This window comes from Falco punctatus, assembly GCF_963210335.1.
Source record: "Falco punctatus genome assembly, chromosome: 1".
Taxonomy (NCBI): Eukaryota; Metazoa; Chordata; class Aves; order Falconiformes; family Falconidae; genus Falco; species Falco punctatus.
Window position 1 is genome coordinate 84,727,174 of NC_137580.1, and position 17,459 is coordinate 84,744,632.

At 41.5% G+C, this 17,459-nt stretch overlaps 1 protein-coding gene across 1 annotated transcript; it reads left to right on the forward strand.

The window, feature by feature from the left end:
- Positions 1-654: 654 nt before the first annotated feature.
- LOC308071653 (uncharacterized protein) lies at positions 655-17,397 on the forward strand. The gene is made up of 5 exons (XM_080407401.1): positions 655-3,678; positions 5,793-5,951; positions 7,250-7,419; positions 16,026-16,142; positions 16,686-17,397. The coding sequence occupies exons 1-5, from the start codon at positions 3,654-3,656 to the stop codon at positions 16,875-16,877; spliced, it is 663 nt and encodes a 220-aa protein (XP_080263527.1). The 5' UTR covers positions 655-3,653; the 3' UTR covers positions 16,878-17,397.
- Positions 17,398-17,459: the final 62 nt, after the last annotated feature.

The window sequence follows — 17,459 nt, forward strand, 5'->3', positions numbered from 1 at the left end:
GAACTCCGTGAGATCTGTTCATAGCCTTTAAGGAAAACAGTAACTTTCAAAAAACCCAGTGTATTTATTGCCTCTTGGCGTGCGTGCTGTTTTATTTCAAGAGGATTATTAATTTGGTGTTTCAGTGCAGGAGCTGAATAAAAGAAAACCTAAAAGGAAGGTGGGAGGGCTGTGAACGCTGCGGGGGCCCCGCTGGGCGGGCGCGGCGCGGCTCACGGGGCGGGGGGGGGGGGAGGCGCAGGCTGGGCCGGGGCCTGAGGGGCCGCGTCCGTCCCGGGCCCTCCCGGCCGCAGGAGGTGGCCGCGGGTGGGCCTCGGGGAGCGGAGGTGCCTGGCGGCCGCCCGCCACGACTCGAAGGGGCCGTGCTGTCCGCCCGCCCCAGCCCCAGCGCCCGCTATCTCACGGGACGGTGCCGCTTGGCGGGGGCCGCTGTGGTGACTGCGCCGGCGGAGCGCGGCGGGGGCGGGACGGGCAGCGCCGTGAGGGGCCGGGGCCGGGGCCGCGCTGTCTCGCTGAGGCGGATGAGGGGGCGCTCGCCCGCCCCGCTGTGCGCGCCCAGCCGCCGTGCCGGGGCCGCTGAGCCGGGCGTTAGGCTCCGGCTCTGCTCCCCCCGGGGCGGCCGAGGCGCTGGGCCAGGCGCCTCCTCCCCGACCCCGTGCGCCGGCGGGCGGCATTCCTGAGGACAGGCTGCGGCCGCTGGACCCGTCCCCCGCCGCGGGGCTCGGCGCTGCGCTGCCGCCGCGCTTCTGCCGGGGGAACTTTATCTCCGCGCCGAAGGCTTCTCACAGCTCGGCCAGCGGCGCTGCGGCCCCGGCCGCCTTCGCAAGGCAGCGCCGGGACCCCAAAGGGATGAGCCGCTCCGCCGCTTGGGGGCAGCGCCCCGGGGCCGAGGGAGGGCAGGGGGCAGCGCCCTGGGGCCGAGCCGGGGGGCGGCCTGTGCCCGGCGCCCGCCCGGCGCCCCCCAGCGCCCCGCCGCCTTCGAAAGCCAAAGGGACGCAGTCAGGACCCGGCAGGTGCCGCCGGAGCCCTTGTGTCCCGCTGCTAGGAATAAAGTGACTGGATAAACCTCCTGGAACGGCGAACTGGGGCGGCTGCGCGGGGCTGGAAGGCCGGTGGCCGTGGGGGTGACCCTCCTTCCACTCCTTGGGCAGGAGGCTGTCCTGTGACCCCAAAGACCATTTCACAGCAAAATAAAGAGCATGTAAAAGTGAAATCAAAGGTAAATGTGGACAGAGCTTTGGAAGCGGTAGACCGATGCACCATTTTATTGTTAATGAGATTACTTTATTAGGTTAACTTTATTTTAGTTCCAAAATAGTACCTCACATATAGACTCATAATTAGTTTTGATAGCAGTTTAAAAAAAGTGTCATGACCTTTAAAATAACACTGGTACATTTAGTACAGATATTAATGATTTATTACAAAGTATTTACAGTCAAATGTGAGTTTTAAGCTTTGTAATTAAAGATAATTGCTTTAATGAGCTCTTCTGTAATTGTAACATTATATCTAATACCAATTATTATGTGATTTAAAAACCCTCTGGAGAAAATCTTAGAAATCTTAGCGAGCGCTGCACATCTCATTTTTCATGCATCGGCCTTAAATTTATACCCTCTGTGCCTAACTTGTTGTTTTCCTTAACTGATGTTGCGTGAAATTTTTCCTTTTCGGGCCTTTGATACCCTGATAGGGACTGATTCCCTAGCTAGCACCTCTCCGTAGGATGCTGTTAAAAGCGATCTTTGTGTTGTCAGGGTACAGAGTGGGTAAGTACATCCTAGACTCATGTGCCGATTGATTTGCATCTTTATAGCTCTTAGGTGTGCAGTTGTATTGTAGTATGACAGAAACTTGATTTGACCAACTAGGTCACAGTCTGTACTGCTACTTTCTTTGGTTCTTTTTTGTATTCCACTATTTTAATCACTGAAATTGCAATTTTTAGAAGTTTTTCTGCAGGTGAGTGCCTTCTGTTCCTCACATGGTTCAAGAGATTAGTCAGGAGCAAAACCAATGGCAAAATGGACCAAACTTGTCAGGCTTGCATAGTTCCTTACCTGCTCCACACAGCAGGAACCCAGCTTTTCCTCAGCAGGTACAACCAGCAGACTGTAATAATAAGCATGTGATTTTGGTCCCAACTCTGGTTCCCATAGAGCAACAGATATCAGATTTGCATATTATATCGTATGTGGCTTTGAACAGCTGTTTTTTGTGTATTGTAATTGCTGTTGTCATCTGTTTCTGCTCAGTTACATAGTCTGTCTGAATGCTGGGAAGAGAGTATCCTCAGAAACACAGTGGCAACATATCTCGTTAAGAAAGTCTAGACAAGATTAACTTTGGGCACTTCACTGCTACTTTCCCTTGAAATTTTAGTTCTATGAAGAACATATCTGTTTATGTCATTTGTGATGACTACCAGACTCTCAATTTAAATATTCTTGTGCTGGATTTTTGTTTTCATTGAATCAAAACAATACCATGCTTCAAAGTAAATTTCATGTGTGTGTGGAAGGTTGCAGGTAAGTATGTGACAAGATGCAGCAAGAGAACAGTGTGTGAACCTCACACTGTGTCCTGGCAGTGTTTTGTATTAAGCCTTTGTGGATGACAGAATTTATTACCTCAACCTAGGGAGAAACAAGGAAACAATTTCAGTAGGTTTTGCAAAAGACTTTACCAGACACTAATAACTGATTTCAGATAGCCATTGTATCACACAGCTGGGTATAAATCCTTCTTTACAGTAAAAATTTGTGCTCATTTAAATTTAGAGTGCTCTGTAGATAGCTGTATCTCTCTTTTGATTGTAATTAATGATGCAGACATGCCACGTGATTTTTACTGAAGAAAGAAAAGGAATGAGAAGGAATCGGGCAGATTCTCTAGAGAAGCAGGATTTGTTCTTGTAATGAAATTCTAGAAGGAGATTTAATTAAACAGAATGAATTATTTTAAGTTTTTATGCAGCACACTTAAAATAAGGGGGGAGGAATCCCAGTGAAAATTTGTGCTGCTTGTGCTTACTTGCCAGCAGTTGCAGGATGCTTGCATGTATTAATAAAAATGCCACAAACTAAATGCATTTTTATATGGATTTTCTTGAGAATTCTGTCCATCTGCCATCTGGAAGAGCATTCCAATTTTGTGAAAAGCCCTGCTCTTCTGATGAGATCTAGAGGTACTGTATTTTAGGAGGTAAAAATAAAGTTGCCAAGACTGGGTACCACTGCATCCCAAACTTCCCTATTGATTTACATAATACTACTGCATCCCAAAGTCCTTGAGAGACTTTACATAAATCTGCATAAGATGTGTTATTCATTGTCATTTAATAAAGGGCAACTTCAGACAGCATAGAATGTTTCCAAGGACTGAATAAGCATTTCTATGGCTTGTTCAGCTAACATTGTTCACAGTGTCTCTGTCTTGGTTTTACATTGTGCAGTAGGAAATGTAACTGTAATTTTGTTTACTTGAAGGAAAATTAAATTCTGCAGCAGATAACAACACCGAGGAAAGAAGGTTTGTGGTCTCTGAAACGTCTACCCAAATTCCAAGAGGCCCTCTGGCACAAACCACACCATGATCATCTTTTGGAAGATATGTAGTGGGTGGCAACTGACTTTGTTCGAGGACAAAAGATGGAGGATGACAACTTCCAAGAGAGTAATGTGAATTCAATATTTTCAGCCAGAAAAGCGGGGGGAGAATAGGCAGCATTTTCATTGTTAGGACACAATTGCTGCAGGTGTGCGAGTTTTTGTTTGCCTTTCCACTGTGTTAGTAAAGTTTGGGCAGTACTCCTAAAGGGATTTTGGTTTTTTTATTCTTTAGTAATACACTTTTTAGATAGAACAGAATAAAAACTTAAAGTGATTTTATGGTTTTATTAAGTTGATTTTAATTGTGGCTCATCATCATGAGGATACGATACTTCCTAAGGGAATATGCAAGAAAAGAGAAACAAGTGAGGGCAGTTGCTGCTTTTACTGCTAGGGAAATTGAACATTTCTGGTCCACCATTAGACAGGTGAATATGAAAAAAAAACCAAAAACCACTGAAAGTCTAAAGAGGTACTGAATTAAAACCTATTGGACCATAACAAGGAGAATCTTACAACTGAGCTTTGCTCAGCCCACGTGGTGAGTATTATCTGTTGGTAAAGATAGCTTCATGTTATTGACGTGCGGAAAGCAGACTCCACAATCTGTAAGATTGTAAAGTAGGTATGTTTATTCAGCGCTGGGCAGCACGGGGGAGTAGTCCCGCCAAAACCGTGTGCGCCTAACACAAAAACTTGCTCTGTTTTTATAAGACAACTCGTTACATATTCATAATATGATGTAATACGCCTATACATATGCATTACCTATCCCCGCTTTGTATTAAAATTAGTTCTGCAAGTCATTTCCATATCTCTCTCCCGACTGAGTTTGCGCAGTGTCCCCTGGTGGTGGTCGTTAGGGGTCCTGAGGATGAAGGCAGGTGAGTCTTCCTCGTGACCCCCACATCTGGCGCAGGCTCAGTAACGTCCTGCTCTTTGTCCAAACCGCAGAACCAGCTTTGGCTTGTTCTTGCAAGGTTGTAATCTTTCTTTGGACTTATATGGTCATAAAGCTGGACTTACATGGTCATGAAGCCCTTTACTCCCGTACACCTTATCACAGTACCCAAGCAAACCGTGTAAGATTTGGCAAACAGCTTAAATTTTACAACTTTTACCCTAAACAGCTAAACAGACTATTACAATTGTTAAACTCTACCCTATCTCTTACCCCCCCCTCTCTCTCATTATGGTTGCATGAATAATTTCAGGCCTTATATGTCATGAAGGAAAGTGCTTCACTAATCCTAGTTGATGCAGTTGGCTCGCTGTGGATGTTGAAGTTTTGATGTGAGTTATTCTTTAATAGCTCTCTCTTTATGTGGATGACTTCTATTCATGGTCAGTTTTGTACATGCTACTTTTTTCTTTGAGTGCTCTGCATTGTAGCCATGTCTGATGCCTGTCTTCCTGTTGAAGAAATGTTAAATAATTCATAACTGTATTTGTCCTGTCCAGAGGAGTAGGAAGGGCATAGTTAAGGTGTGTACAGTTCTCGAGATGAGAAGCTGTAATGCATTCCACAGTTTTTCAACTATAGTCTGTTAACTTTAACTATAGTTTGTTGAAGGTAGATTGCAAGGGAATTTTATCTGGTTTTTTTCTAGTGATTTCAGCAATACTAGAGGCTGAAGAAAGACAGGACAAGGCTAAAACAGTAGCATTATGTGTCCTGGGAAATGTATCTAGTTACTCCTTGATGCCTGCTGGAAAAATGATTTTGGGGTGGAGGAACAGGGTGAGTGTCAAAGGCTTGTGAAGGAAGTAAGGTTAATGTAGCAAGGTGGGAATGGATGAGTCTGGAATGCCAGTTCTACGAAGACAAATGTTTTAATCACACGCATTGACTTAACTGCAGAGCTTGTAATTTGAGGGTGCTGTCCTGTTTTTGACTCTAGGTAACAAGAGTGTAATACTCTTATTTTCATGGTGTAGGTTGCTGAAACCTTTTAAAGTAACAGCAGCTGCTCTCTGCAAAATCACATGACACTTGGCTCTTCCACGTTGTGGTTTCATTCTGGCATCAGCTGCAAGCTGTTTAATCATGCTCAGATAATGTGTTATTATTGCTACTGTTGTTTTATGTTTTATTGCAACTGAATTGTAGTAGAATATTTCTTTAGGGTTTTTTTTCCTTTTTTTTTTTTCCTGTCTATTTTTTTTTTATAACTTAAGCGTGCAGATGGTCTCTCTTTGATGTGATTGAGATGGAAAACAAAATTACTCACTATGAAGCACAAACACTGCCAAAACTGAAAGTGACTAGGAAGTTTATTGAAGAAATCTACTGTTCTCCTTTGACACCCAGACTTGAACCAGCGAAGCTCAAGTCAGGTAGGTATGCAGTGTTCCAGTGACTGATTGCTTTTAACTAACAGGTGAAAATTATTAATAATTGTGAGGGCTGAGAGTTCAGTCAGAAGCATTTGTTTTTCTCGCTGTTTTATGTTTCCAGGCTGATCACTGCTGCTTGCCAGTCTTCTGAGGGAAAGCAGACTGCTTTTTACCACTTAATAGTTCTTTTCATTTACAAAGGCTTAAGGGTGATCTTTCCTGACAAACTCAATGGAGTTGAAGTCTGTTGTGGTTTTGATCAAACAGTGGAAGTGACTTCTGCAGTAGAGTTTCCTAAGCAGAATAATTAAATCTTTTCCTTCTTGTTAATTTAAAGTCTATGGTATTTCTGCAAAGAACTTAAAGAAATGGGGGGGCATTGGGAAGGAGGGGAAGAAAAAATAGGTGTTCTGCTAAATTTTGACCTTTTTGGTTTTGCTTTTGACTCCTCTCCGAAGAGCAGTTGGGAGGGTTTATTTCTGAGTCTTGGGGCAAATGTATTTCTGCTGTGGAGCAATGCAGACTTCAACATTTTACAATAAATTAACCTGATAAAATAAGCAGTGGTTTCTGAAGCCCAAGGCAGCTTGTGTAACACATGGCTGTAGCAGGTGATGAGGAGGATGTCCTGCAATACTTCTGTCCCTTCTGCCAGAAGGGAGCTTTGTCAGTTAATGACATTAAGAATTGGAAGTGATAGCTAAAATATATATATATATATATATGTATGTAAAGCAGAAAAAACCCTCATTCTTTTACCAGTTAGACACCTTTAGATTCCCAGAAGTAGTGTACACAAAACAGTTACTGTGAAATCAGCTTTTAAGATTGCAGTGTATTTTTAAAACCAGACTGCCTGAACATGCATGGAAGTTGAGATGCCCTGTTTTTTTGACTTATATTGCACCTAGCCATAGTTAAGATTTGCTCTATTAATAAGTTTGATCCTTATTAGCATCTTTTGGGAGTTTTCTTGCTGCCTCCAGACTCCAAAGATGATTAAGGAATATGGGAGATCTGTCATGCTTGTACTCCTCCATCTAACCTTTCAGAGAAGAGCGGAGCCTCAGAGCATTTGATGTACTTGCATTTTACAGTATGTTGTGTTTCTTTTGTGTGTTGAGAGAAGCAGAATCCCTCCTGCTGTATACTCTGCAGCTGGATACCTCTTCTAGCTCAGATTACTGACTAAAAATAACTATTTGCTTTTTAAGTTGATTTTTGTATTAGGGTGAAGGGATTACAACTTCTAATATATGGGGTTTGTATGTGTAGAAAGGCAATTTGTTAATTTGTAGGTTATTTACACCTGTGCAGTATGGACACAAACCCAAAGGTTGGACTAGAGACTTCTCAAGGTCTCAGTTGCAGCAGACAGTGGGCACAGCAAGAGTTACAGCAGAATATCGTGAGAAAATACAAAGATGACAACCCCTTGCCATGTCTTCAGAAAATCAGTGTAGGAAAGGTGAGCTATACATATAAAAAAACCATTGCTTTCTGGTTTGCTGTCCTTTTTTTTTTTTTTTTTTTAATATTGCTTGAATTTGAGGAAGAAATGAGGTCATACTCAATACATTTGTGCATTATGCATTTGAATATCAAGTTCCATTAGCAGTTTTCTAACAGGAATTCACTCACAAAATCAAAACAAAATTCCTTATTATCTCTGTCTGTCTTTTATAAACAGAATGATACGATTGTGCAAACACTGGAAAATTTGCTGGCAGCTGTGTTGGTCTCTGGCTATAGATCTTAACGAAACTCTCGTCAAACCTAACCTGCAGTGTGTGAGACAGCTTTTCACACACATCATTCTTAACTGCCCAGATGTAGGCATCATCACTGTCCCATTCTCTGAGTCTCTGCTGAGCCACTACTAAAGATCATTATTAACTGAGTCTTTTTTATATGATGCAGCCCTTTGGAACAGACTGGTTTCAGATGGTTGGGGCCGTAGTGCAGTTGTTTCAAGCACACTCTTTTTCAGGCCTTTTCTAAATTCTCTACATTTTGATTTCAGCTGTGTACAGTATAAGTTTTTGCATGGTTGAATGGGAAGCATTGTGTATGAAGAGAGACTGAAAATTATATCTGATAATTATTCTTTTGTGGTGTTAATAGTTCTAAGAACTTCTTTCATTGCTAAAATCAAATCATGCAGGAAAAGATCTCTTAATCTGTGGTTGTTTTCCAAAAAAATTCTGCTTAAAATATACCTGTGCATTGTTGAAGCCTTTGCAAAGTTTGTACATTGTCAAATCAAATGAGTACACATGCAAAATACCAATCAAACTGTATCTAGGAAATAAGGCAATTCATTTATCACTTTTAGCATTTTACAATCCCTTCGTTACCTCTTACTTTATTTGTTCGACAAGGGAAAGTTTCTGGCCAACCTGAAAACGTATCAGTCATAACTAATAAATATCAGTACCCCCGTTTTCTTGGGAGTTTGGAAAAATCAACTTGCCACTGTTGTCCTGGATAATATCCTCTACTAATGTTCCCTAGTTTTATTCTATTTGATACATTGGGATTATTATGTAAACACACTTCGCATTGCTGAGTCACTTGTTTTATTACAGTATATAAGTTTCGTCCTATCAATTTCTGATTTAGACTTTTATATAACATATCAGCTCCCCAATGAGTCTTATTATGTTCTGTTAGGGCTGTGGTCCATATTAAATTGGATGGTGCCACTATATGGCCATCTGCCAAATAGGCCCACTTACTTAATTTTATTTTACCATTCATGTCCTGAATTAGCTTTAGGTCTTCTTTAGAATAGTTTGTTTGCTGATCTGTACTTACAGTTTGGATTTTACCATCTGGTATTAAGGATAATTCCTCCTTTCCCACCTCCTCTGCTACTCATCTGGCCTCATGGTCGGCCAGGCGGTTTCCAATTTCCAAATCAGTGCCTCAATGGGTCATTTTATGTTCTTCCTTCCTGGATGACCCTCTTAGAACAAAGGGGATCATTCCTCACATCAAGGTCTGGCATGGCACATGTTCCCACCACTCAATGCCTACTGGGTTGCAGCCAACAGCAGAGCTCAAGATTCTTCTTGGTGGCAAACACAGAGGCCAACCCAGTCTTGCCCTTGACTATGGTAGGAGGCACCTGACCAACCTTATTCCTTGTAATTTGTTGTCAATGCAGAGTTTCATCTGTGCATCCCATAACAAGTAACTGTCATGGTAAAACACAGATTTATATTAGTAGAACTACTACAGAGTGTATTTTATCTCAGTTTTTATGCCAATATCCCCCACAGCCCTGCTGACCAAGGGATATTGTTTTACCTGAACTAGGCAGGCCTCCCCCTTATCATTTTCACTGTAACAGGTAAAGCATTTTTTCCTTACCTGGAATTTATTCCCAGATATACCTGGTTATAGATTTCTTTTACTTCAGGGGGGTCCTCTCTTCCACTTTTCTGTTGAATTAAAGAGAAGCTCAATATTTCAATCACTTGATCATTTTAAACTTTTGGTTTCATTTCTCCTTTAAATGTCTAGATGTTCTAATAAATCTCATCCCAACAAAGATTTTGGTGAATTTGGCGTTCTTATTTTTTTTTCTTAGTTTGTACTGTAAAGGTTTCAGGATGTTTGCCTGGTGGCCAGCAGCTCCCACAACTGTAACAAATTCTTTTCACTGAAGTTTAACACCAAATAAGTTCTTAAGTCTTTCATAACCAACTTTCCTAAATTTCCCCATCAAAGATGCACCTTTATTCTCCGACCCATAGCCTGCCCTAAAGGGGCCGTTACCGGTCCTGTTGTGCTGCAAATGCTGCAGCAATTGGGGTGACATTGTCAGGTCCCTCTGCTCAATTGTCAGCAACAGCAACCCCCTCCTCCTCAGCATCAGAAGGATTCAGGGCAGGAGATGCTCTTCCTGCTCTGCAGGTTACACAAGCCTGCCTCTGCAACAGCACTTCTGTTTCAACTCTTTCTTACCATGAATGCCAATCTGCTCCTTGTTGCTTTAAGTCTGTGTTCTTACATGTCATGCCTTTGCAGGCAAACAGCAAACACCCTGCCGTGCATCCAGCATGACTCTGCCGCACCTCCGAGGGGGTACGGGGGTTTGTACAAACTCACCCCAATACTTTAACACTTTCACAGGTTCTTTGATTCTACACACACACACTCATCCCCCGCTTCAGATCTTACATACATTAGTACAAGTTTTTTCATCTTACAACGTGTTTCATTCTGGTTGCTCCACAGAAGGAACCACAACCTGAGCTCCTTTTTTTTTTTTTTTTTTTAAACATACAAAAATTTCAACAAGAACATCTTTCTAGTTTAGGTCTCAGTTTTTCCCTATCCTTTTCTAGAGCCATAATCAAAGATCAGGTGGTGTCAATCCCGCACTCCTGTCACACAAACATATCTGCACACATTACTTCATCCCACTTTTGTTCTCTACGAAGAAACAGCATAAGCTGTAAAATTGTGTTGTAATATAAGACTTCCTTTGAGTGGCCATCTTTCACCATCACCTAATGTATACAAAGGCCACCAATTCTGACAATATTTTTAAAATGTCTTTTTGTTAAATTTTCACTGGGAATTCCACCAAATTCTTTCCAATGCTTCAAAATACATCCCAGGGGTGTTTTGGTATTTATTTCTTGGCTCGGTCTGCCCCCCATCTTCCTAATAAGTCTGGTATTTGTCTACAATGTATTAGTTATTACTGGAGGCACTATACTTATCTCAGAACACACACCACAGTTCAAGACCTCTATTTAGCCTATTTCTTGGTCTTTTTTTTTTTTTTTTTTAAAGGGGATAATATGTCTTAGACACTTGCCACCCTTTGTTCGAGTATACAGACAGCACCTACGACACTAAGGGCAGAGGTTAATTCGGGCTTTTTCCAAATGATGTTAGCTCTAATGTTTTGTCCAGTCTCCTGCTCTAATTTCTAATTATGCATTCTAACACTTCATAAATTGATTTTTCAATCGCTCCGTCCCTCTCTGGCCGGCCCCTTGCGGGGAATACGGACACGCAGATCATGACTCCTCACTCGCTTTGCAGTGACATTCACACACATCACACTCTCCGGGCAGCCCTCAGTCACACAGGCAGTATGTTACAAGCTACCGTGCACTTACATACAACTCTAGTAACGCTGACAGTTCGCGTTATCACACAAAGTACGCATTTCAATGAACAATTGTCAAAAAACAGATTCTAATTTTTTTCTGGCCTTAAGCAGAGTGTTTAAGTTTTCAGCTGTTTGCCTAGAATTACCAGATTTATTTTTTTTTAACATACATTTCATAACTCTAATTTTGAACATGTAACAAGACAACACATATAACAAGACACAGAGCACTATTTCAGTTGTTACATTCTAGGAATTCCCCAAATCTTAAGACAACCTAAAGGAAGTTTTTAGCTTCCCAAATCTTAAGACAATCAAATAGGGCTATTACCCTTTTCAGAAGGCGTCCCTTCTTCTCAACCCTGCGAGACGGCATACCGTCTTTCGTCTTATAAGGTAAAACCAAATGTTAAGACAATCAAATATTCAAAAGAAAGAATAAATATAAATACCTTTTATGATGTGCAGAAGTCCTTGTCCACCTGTGTGAGAAGCCGAGGGGTAGGGGAGTCTTGCCAACAGAAGATGCAGTCGGGGGCCCTGAGGGTCCCCAGGCCCCTGGATTCCAGCACTGGTGGAGAGTTCTCCTGGCTGATTTGCCAAATTGATGCCCAAACAGCACAGAGTAACTGCTCAGAGACGAATTTTGTCTTTAAGCAGCAACTCCCACCATATACTCAATAATTCTTTACACTATATGCGCTTTAAAACATATAGAGGTTTACACTCACCCCTCAGATGCTCAAGACAGTACTCACACACCAACATTCATATTATACAGAAATGTTCTCACATTTCCAACATAAAATAAGTATAATATTTAATATTAATCCTATAATTATTAATCTTACATACACAGATTAACTCCAAATTATCAAACGTTTCAGTCTTCCAACTAAAACACGGATTTCCAATATTACCTTAATATTAAAACAAATACCAAAACAGAATCAGAGTTCTTCAATATCAGAACAGGTACCAAAACCAGAACAGAATCAGAGTTCCGATATTTCAGAACAGGTACCAAAAATGGAACAGAATCAGAGTTCTGATATTTTCTTAATATCAGAACAGGTACCAAAACAGAATCAGATGTATACCTGGGATGCTAGCTACCCGGTATATGCCATCCTGCATAAGTATACAATGATCTTAACGCCTTACGGACAGCTTTACAGATGGACCGGTCCCAGAACAGAATCCGAAACAGTACTGTTTAAAATATAATATTAATATAATATTTACAATTAATATAATATTTGAATAAAGATAGTACCTTCGCTCCGTAAGATGGAGTCCTTGTCTGCTCCTGCAGTGATCCAGATGAGATGAGTACCCCTCCAGGAAAATCCCCGGGGGTACCCTAGGGAGTCCCCGCTCTCAATGGGTCCTGCAGCCGAGCAGAGGAGGTCCCATCTGGGTTGCCAAATTGATTTGAAGAATCAGTTACCAATATTCAAGTGAGTGGAAGTTATCTTTATTCGGCAGCGCTGGGTGCATGGGGGATCGCTCCACCAGTGTCATGCACACCGAGGGAACCTTTCAGCCCCTTCTTTATACAAGTTACTCATGTCTATTCATTAACTTTCCGGGAACTCATTAACATATCTCACACCTGGACAATTAGCACATTCCATTCAAGGACCTAGTATATCTTCAAGGTAACAACATTAACATATCTCGTGCCTGCGCAGTGTCCTTGAGGAGTTGTCTCTGTGCAGACTCTATTCCTTAGCGGTCATGTTTAAAGTCTCCATCTTTGCCACGTTGCATGTACAACAGGAATCTAAGACAAAATGTTCCTTTTAAAGATAACCAACCCAAGGACTTAGCAGTTTGTGCATCCATCATATTGCAATAAGGGTTAGATATCACCCGACTTTAACTAAACATAGGTGCGTCATCCTCTAGATAAGTGGTACAGCATTCACTACTCATTTTCTCTGGCTGTTGAATGCTACCTGCAGAACCTTCAAGCTCTTATTTCATAAAAAGGCAAGATGGAAGCTCTAGCTGTCTTGCTTTGGAAGCTGACAGCAAGAGGACATCGTGTGTTGTTTTTGACACGGTGATTCCAATGCTCAATATACTGGAGCTTTTCTTGAACTTCCATTTTCTCATGTATGTAAGAGTTAATAAGAGCGGTGCTCACAGTTGGCATTATCTGGTAAGAGAACCTCTTACTCAAGCTAATGGTTAATAGATGCTCATAGTGGAAGGGAAAATGCTAAAGCAAAGTCTAATACATTTGCAAAATTAGTTTGCATAATGTCATGAGTTATTTAAGCAAATTATGTTTGTAGCTGTAGCACAAACTATGTAATTATATATGGAATTTGTCAGTCATATTACTATTTGATGAGGCATCCAGGGTGTTTCCAAGAGGTATGCCACTAGTTGTCCTACATTTATGACTAATTTGTGCTTGAAATACAGATGTTTTATTTCACAATAGCGTTTTGATTAGTTGCTTTTGCTTTCATTATCTGTAGCTATCTACATTGTTAGTACTTTAAGTGTAGTTGCTGTTTTCCTGTTTGGCACTTCCTCAGCCTTACTCCAGGGGCTTTTGTTTTTTGTGGAGTGCCCTGGCATTGCCTGAGGGTAAATTGAAAGTATGTTCATTTCCCTCCCCAGTAAGATTTTCAATATCCTCTGGGGCCTACAATTTGAGCAAACATTAACAATATAATTAAGTTATTCTTTTCTTATTTTTTATTTCAGATTGTGTTGTTATGCTTTCTGTCCGATGCAGTATAAAACATAAAGCAGTACTTTGCCTTAAAGCAACACAAGGCAGTACAGTAGAAGGGATTCAATCTAGTCAATAGACAAGAAAAATGATGAAGCATGCACAGAATGTAATAACCCAGTCAGGTGTGCTTAGTCATAGGACATAATGTGACTACTGTCATAGATCTTTAGATTTTTATCTGGTTGACTGCACCATAAATTAATAGTTCTAATGCTACGCAAATTAATTTTGAACTGTGTAGATCAGTAATGCGGGCAGGCAGATAACTTAAAATGTTTGCGCTCTTAACGTAGGTTGAGGAAGTAATAAGAAAGCAATTTTTCTGGTCTTCTCATTCTGTAAATTAGAGTTTTAGAGATTTATGCTTTATTAATGTGAGTTTGTAATTAAGTTGAATTTTAGGAATCCATAAAAAACTTCAACCAAGACAAGCAATTCTTCTGTGCTATCCTTTCTTCCCACACTTCTGCCACACCACAGGTGTCAGCCATGCAGATGGGAATACTATTGTCTTCTGTGACACTGATTTAGATCTGCTGATAGATACAAAGGCTAAAGAATCATGTGATAAAATTGCAAGAGATGGAGATATTCACATATACAGGTGACTTTTACACTAAGAAATAGTATAGATTTTTAAAAATAAAAAATAGAGGGAATATGTTTTTAGGTGAAAGTAGGATTTATGGTTGAGGTTGTCCTTAAGTTTAGTAGTTCATTTAGCCTTTTAAAATCCCTTTAAAGATTAGATCAGTCATACATGCTTCTTCCCATCAGAATAAAGGCAAAATGAAAACGCTGTCCTTTCCCTTACCGTATCTTCTGTTTCTGTCTTTCCCTCCCACTTCCGTCTTGCAAGCCATCTAAATTTCTGCATTGGGACAGTTAAAACGAACATTAAGATCTTTGGGTGTTTTCTGCTCTTGATAAACAATAAATGTCCTTCTTGATGGTCTATCATTGGATTTCCAATCCACTAGTGGTGAGATGCTGATGTTCATGTAGTTCTAAGATGTACTTGGCAAGCTTCTCTCAAGTGACTGTTTCTTTTCCTGGAAAGATGTGTTGAGAGTGGAGGGGAGCTCTTGCTCACCTCACATCACTGGCCAGGTACACAGGGGTGTGCAAGATAGACACTGTTAGCAAATGCGCTGCTATTGGAAGTATTTTTTTTAAAATGCAGTTGAATAGAAGACAATACTGTTGATTGTTCATTTTTGAAAATAAGTTCTTAAAAGAACCTGGTGTTTTGAAAATATGAAATCAGATGTAAAAAAGAAAGTTTTCCTTTAAGAAACCAAAAAATGAGTAGAAAACTTCCTTTGAAAATACCTGACGGACTCTGAACAAGCGTTGGTGCTCACTGCCATAGGTGAGGAAACAGCTGAGTTTCAGAAAGTGTCACTGTTTTTTAGGGAACAGTATTTAATGAGTTTTTGGTTTACAGGCTTTTAAGTAGTAATTCTGTAGAAGAGAGACTGTTGAAAAAAGGTATTAAACATTTGATTTGAGAAGTGGCTGCTCAGGGAGATCATTGTTCAACACATTTTTTAACTCAGGTAGTATAACATTAAGAATGTGAGCAGTTCTTTAATGATATGTAAAAAAGTGCTTTACTAGATCAGAGTCAGAATTTTAAACATCGTCTAGTTTTACATGTATTTCCAGACTTCTTGGGGTGGTGGTGGTATGTGATCACAGTTAAAATAGTAAAAATCCTGAATTGTTAGCTCACATAGAAAATCAGAAGATAAAAATATCTAGAAAGATACAGTTCAACAATAATTTTACACTATTTTTGGCTGGGATTGCAGAGGCTGGGAATAAGGAAGAATAACAAGAGTTTTTGGAAGACTGAAAATTGTTCAGTATGGGTTTGGACTGCCAAATCCCTTTCCAGTGCATCATCTGTCCATTCCAGATTCCTTCGCTCTTCTGCAGTTGTCTCATTTTTCAGCATTTTTGCAATGTCAGGAGCAAGCAACCCTGATACATAATAATTTTTTTGTCAAGTGAGAACCTTCTGTCACAATTATTGATACAATTAGAAATTAATTTTGGGGAAAATCTTTACGTGTCCTCATGGCAACAGTCATGGATTTTTTCTACTCAGAAGTAAAATAATTAAAAAGAAGCCTGTTGCTGTGATAACCCCTACTCCTTCTGTCCTTTTCTGTTGTCGTAGGCACTGACAGGACAAATAGCTCCACAACTGCAGGAGAAACAGCCTAGCTGGAATCAAGAGGAGGAACAGACAGTGCAGCTAATCCAAACCCAGTGTCAACCACAGGGGGAAGCACAGGTAAGAAACAAAGCCATGATTGCCATGTGGTATGCGGGCTCATTTCACTCCTGCAGTTGTAGGCAGAGAAATATGTTCCTCCTGGCTGAGTGAATGTATAAGCCCAGATTCATGTGAGCTTGTGGCATCAGTTTTGCCTTTGCTGAGGCTGTGTGTAGGACTCGGCAAGCCTGGACGATTGGGACATTGAGTAACAGGAGCATTTCATTTCATCTGAGCTGAGGTGATGGACTTAAATGTTGCTTAAAAACTACGGTCTTGTTGTTCAAGGATAGAAGAACACTATTCAGAGAATAATTACAGACAAGCTCTTTCCTAAAGATACAGGATCTTGGGCTTCATCCCAGAGTAGATTTTATGATGCTGGAAACACATTCCATATATAGGCTGGAACAATTGTAGTTTTATGGTACTAATAAATACACTTGAGAAAGCAGAAGTGTATCTCCGTCATTGGAAGAATTTTTTAGGACTTCACACCCTCTTTTGTGATCACTTCAGAACACTTGTCAATGTTAAAAATACCCTATCTTATGATTCCAGGCTTGGGGACGTGCGCTGTCCTTCTGTATCTGTGTTACAGTGAGGGTCCATGGTGCCTGCTGCCCCAGCATGGGGGGAGCCCACAGCCCCCCACCGGATTTTCCCAAGTGGAAGCATTTTGACAGCATCAGTGGTAGCCATCACTCTGACAGGTGTGCAGGTGCTTTTGGTGACTCTGCTCAGATCAGGTAACCTTTTACTTTTTTATTTTCAGTTCATATTTTGGTATTGAAAATAAACTATCAAATCTCTATTAAATAGCACTGCTTACTGTTACTAAGTTTATTAAGTAAAAAAGATGGGAGTAGTCTTTCAGGAAGTCTTTTACTCTTCAGAAAATTGTATCTCCCCAGATGCTGTATTATTTAAGTGCAATTAATTTTAATTACACGGACTTTTAAACACCGCCCTCTTTGTATACTCTCACTTATTTTCAGTTCCATCTCAGCTTTATCGCTGTACTTTGAGCTAGTAACTGATATTCACCAAAGATTTCAGATCTAGTAAGAAGAGCCGGGAGCCGCGTGCTGATGCTCAGGCCTGTGCCGGTGCCCGTGGCGGCGGGGGGCGGCGGGAGGCGCGAGGAACGCCGCCGTCGGTGCGGTCTCCTGCAGGGCTGAGCCCAGGGGCTGAGGCTGCGCTTCGGTGCCGCCGAGCGCGGCGCTGAGTCGGTGTGTGCCCAACCCCGCCGCTGCGGCCCGGGGGCACTTTCCTCCGCGGGCTGCAGGCCGAGGCCCGGCGCAGGGCGGCCGGCGCTGCCCCCGCCGCCCCCCC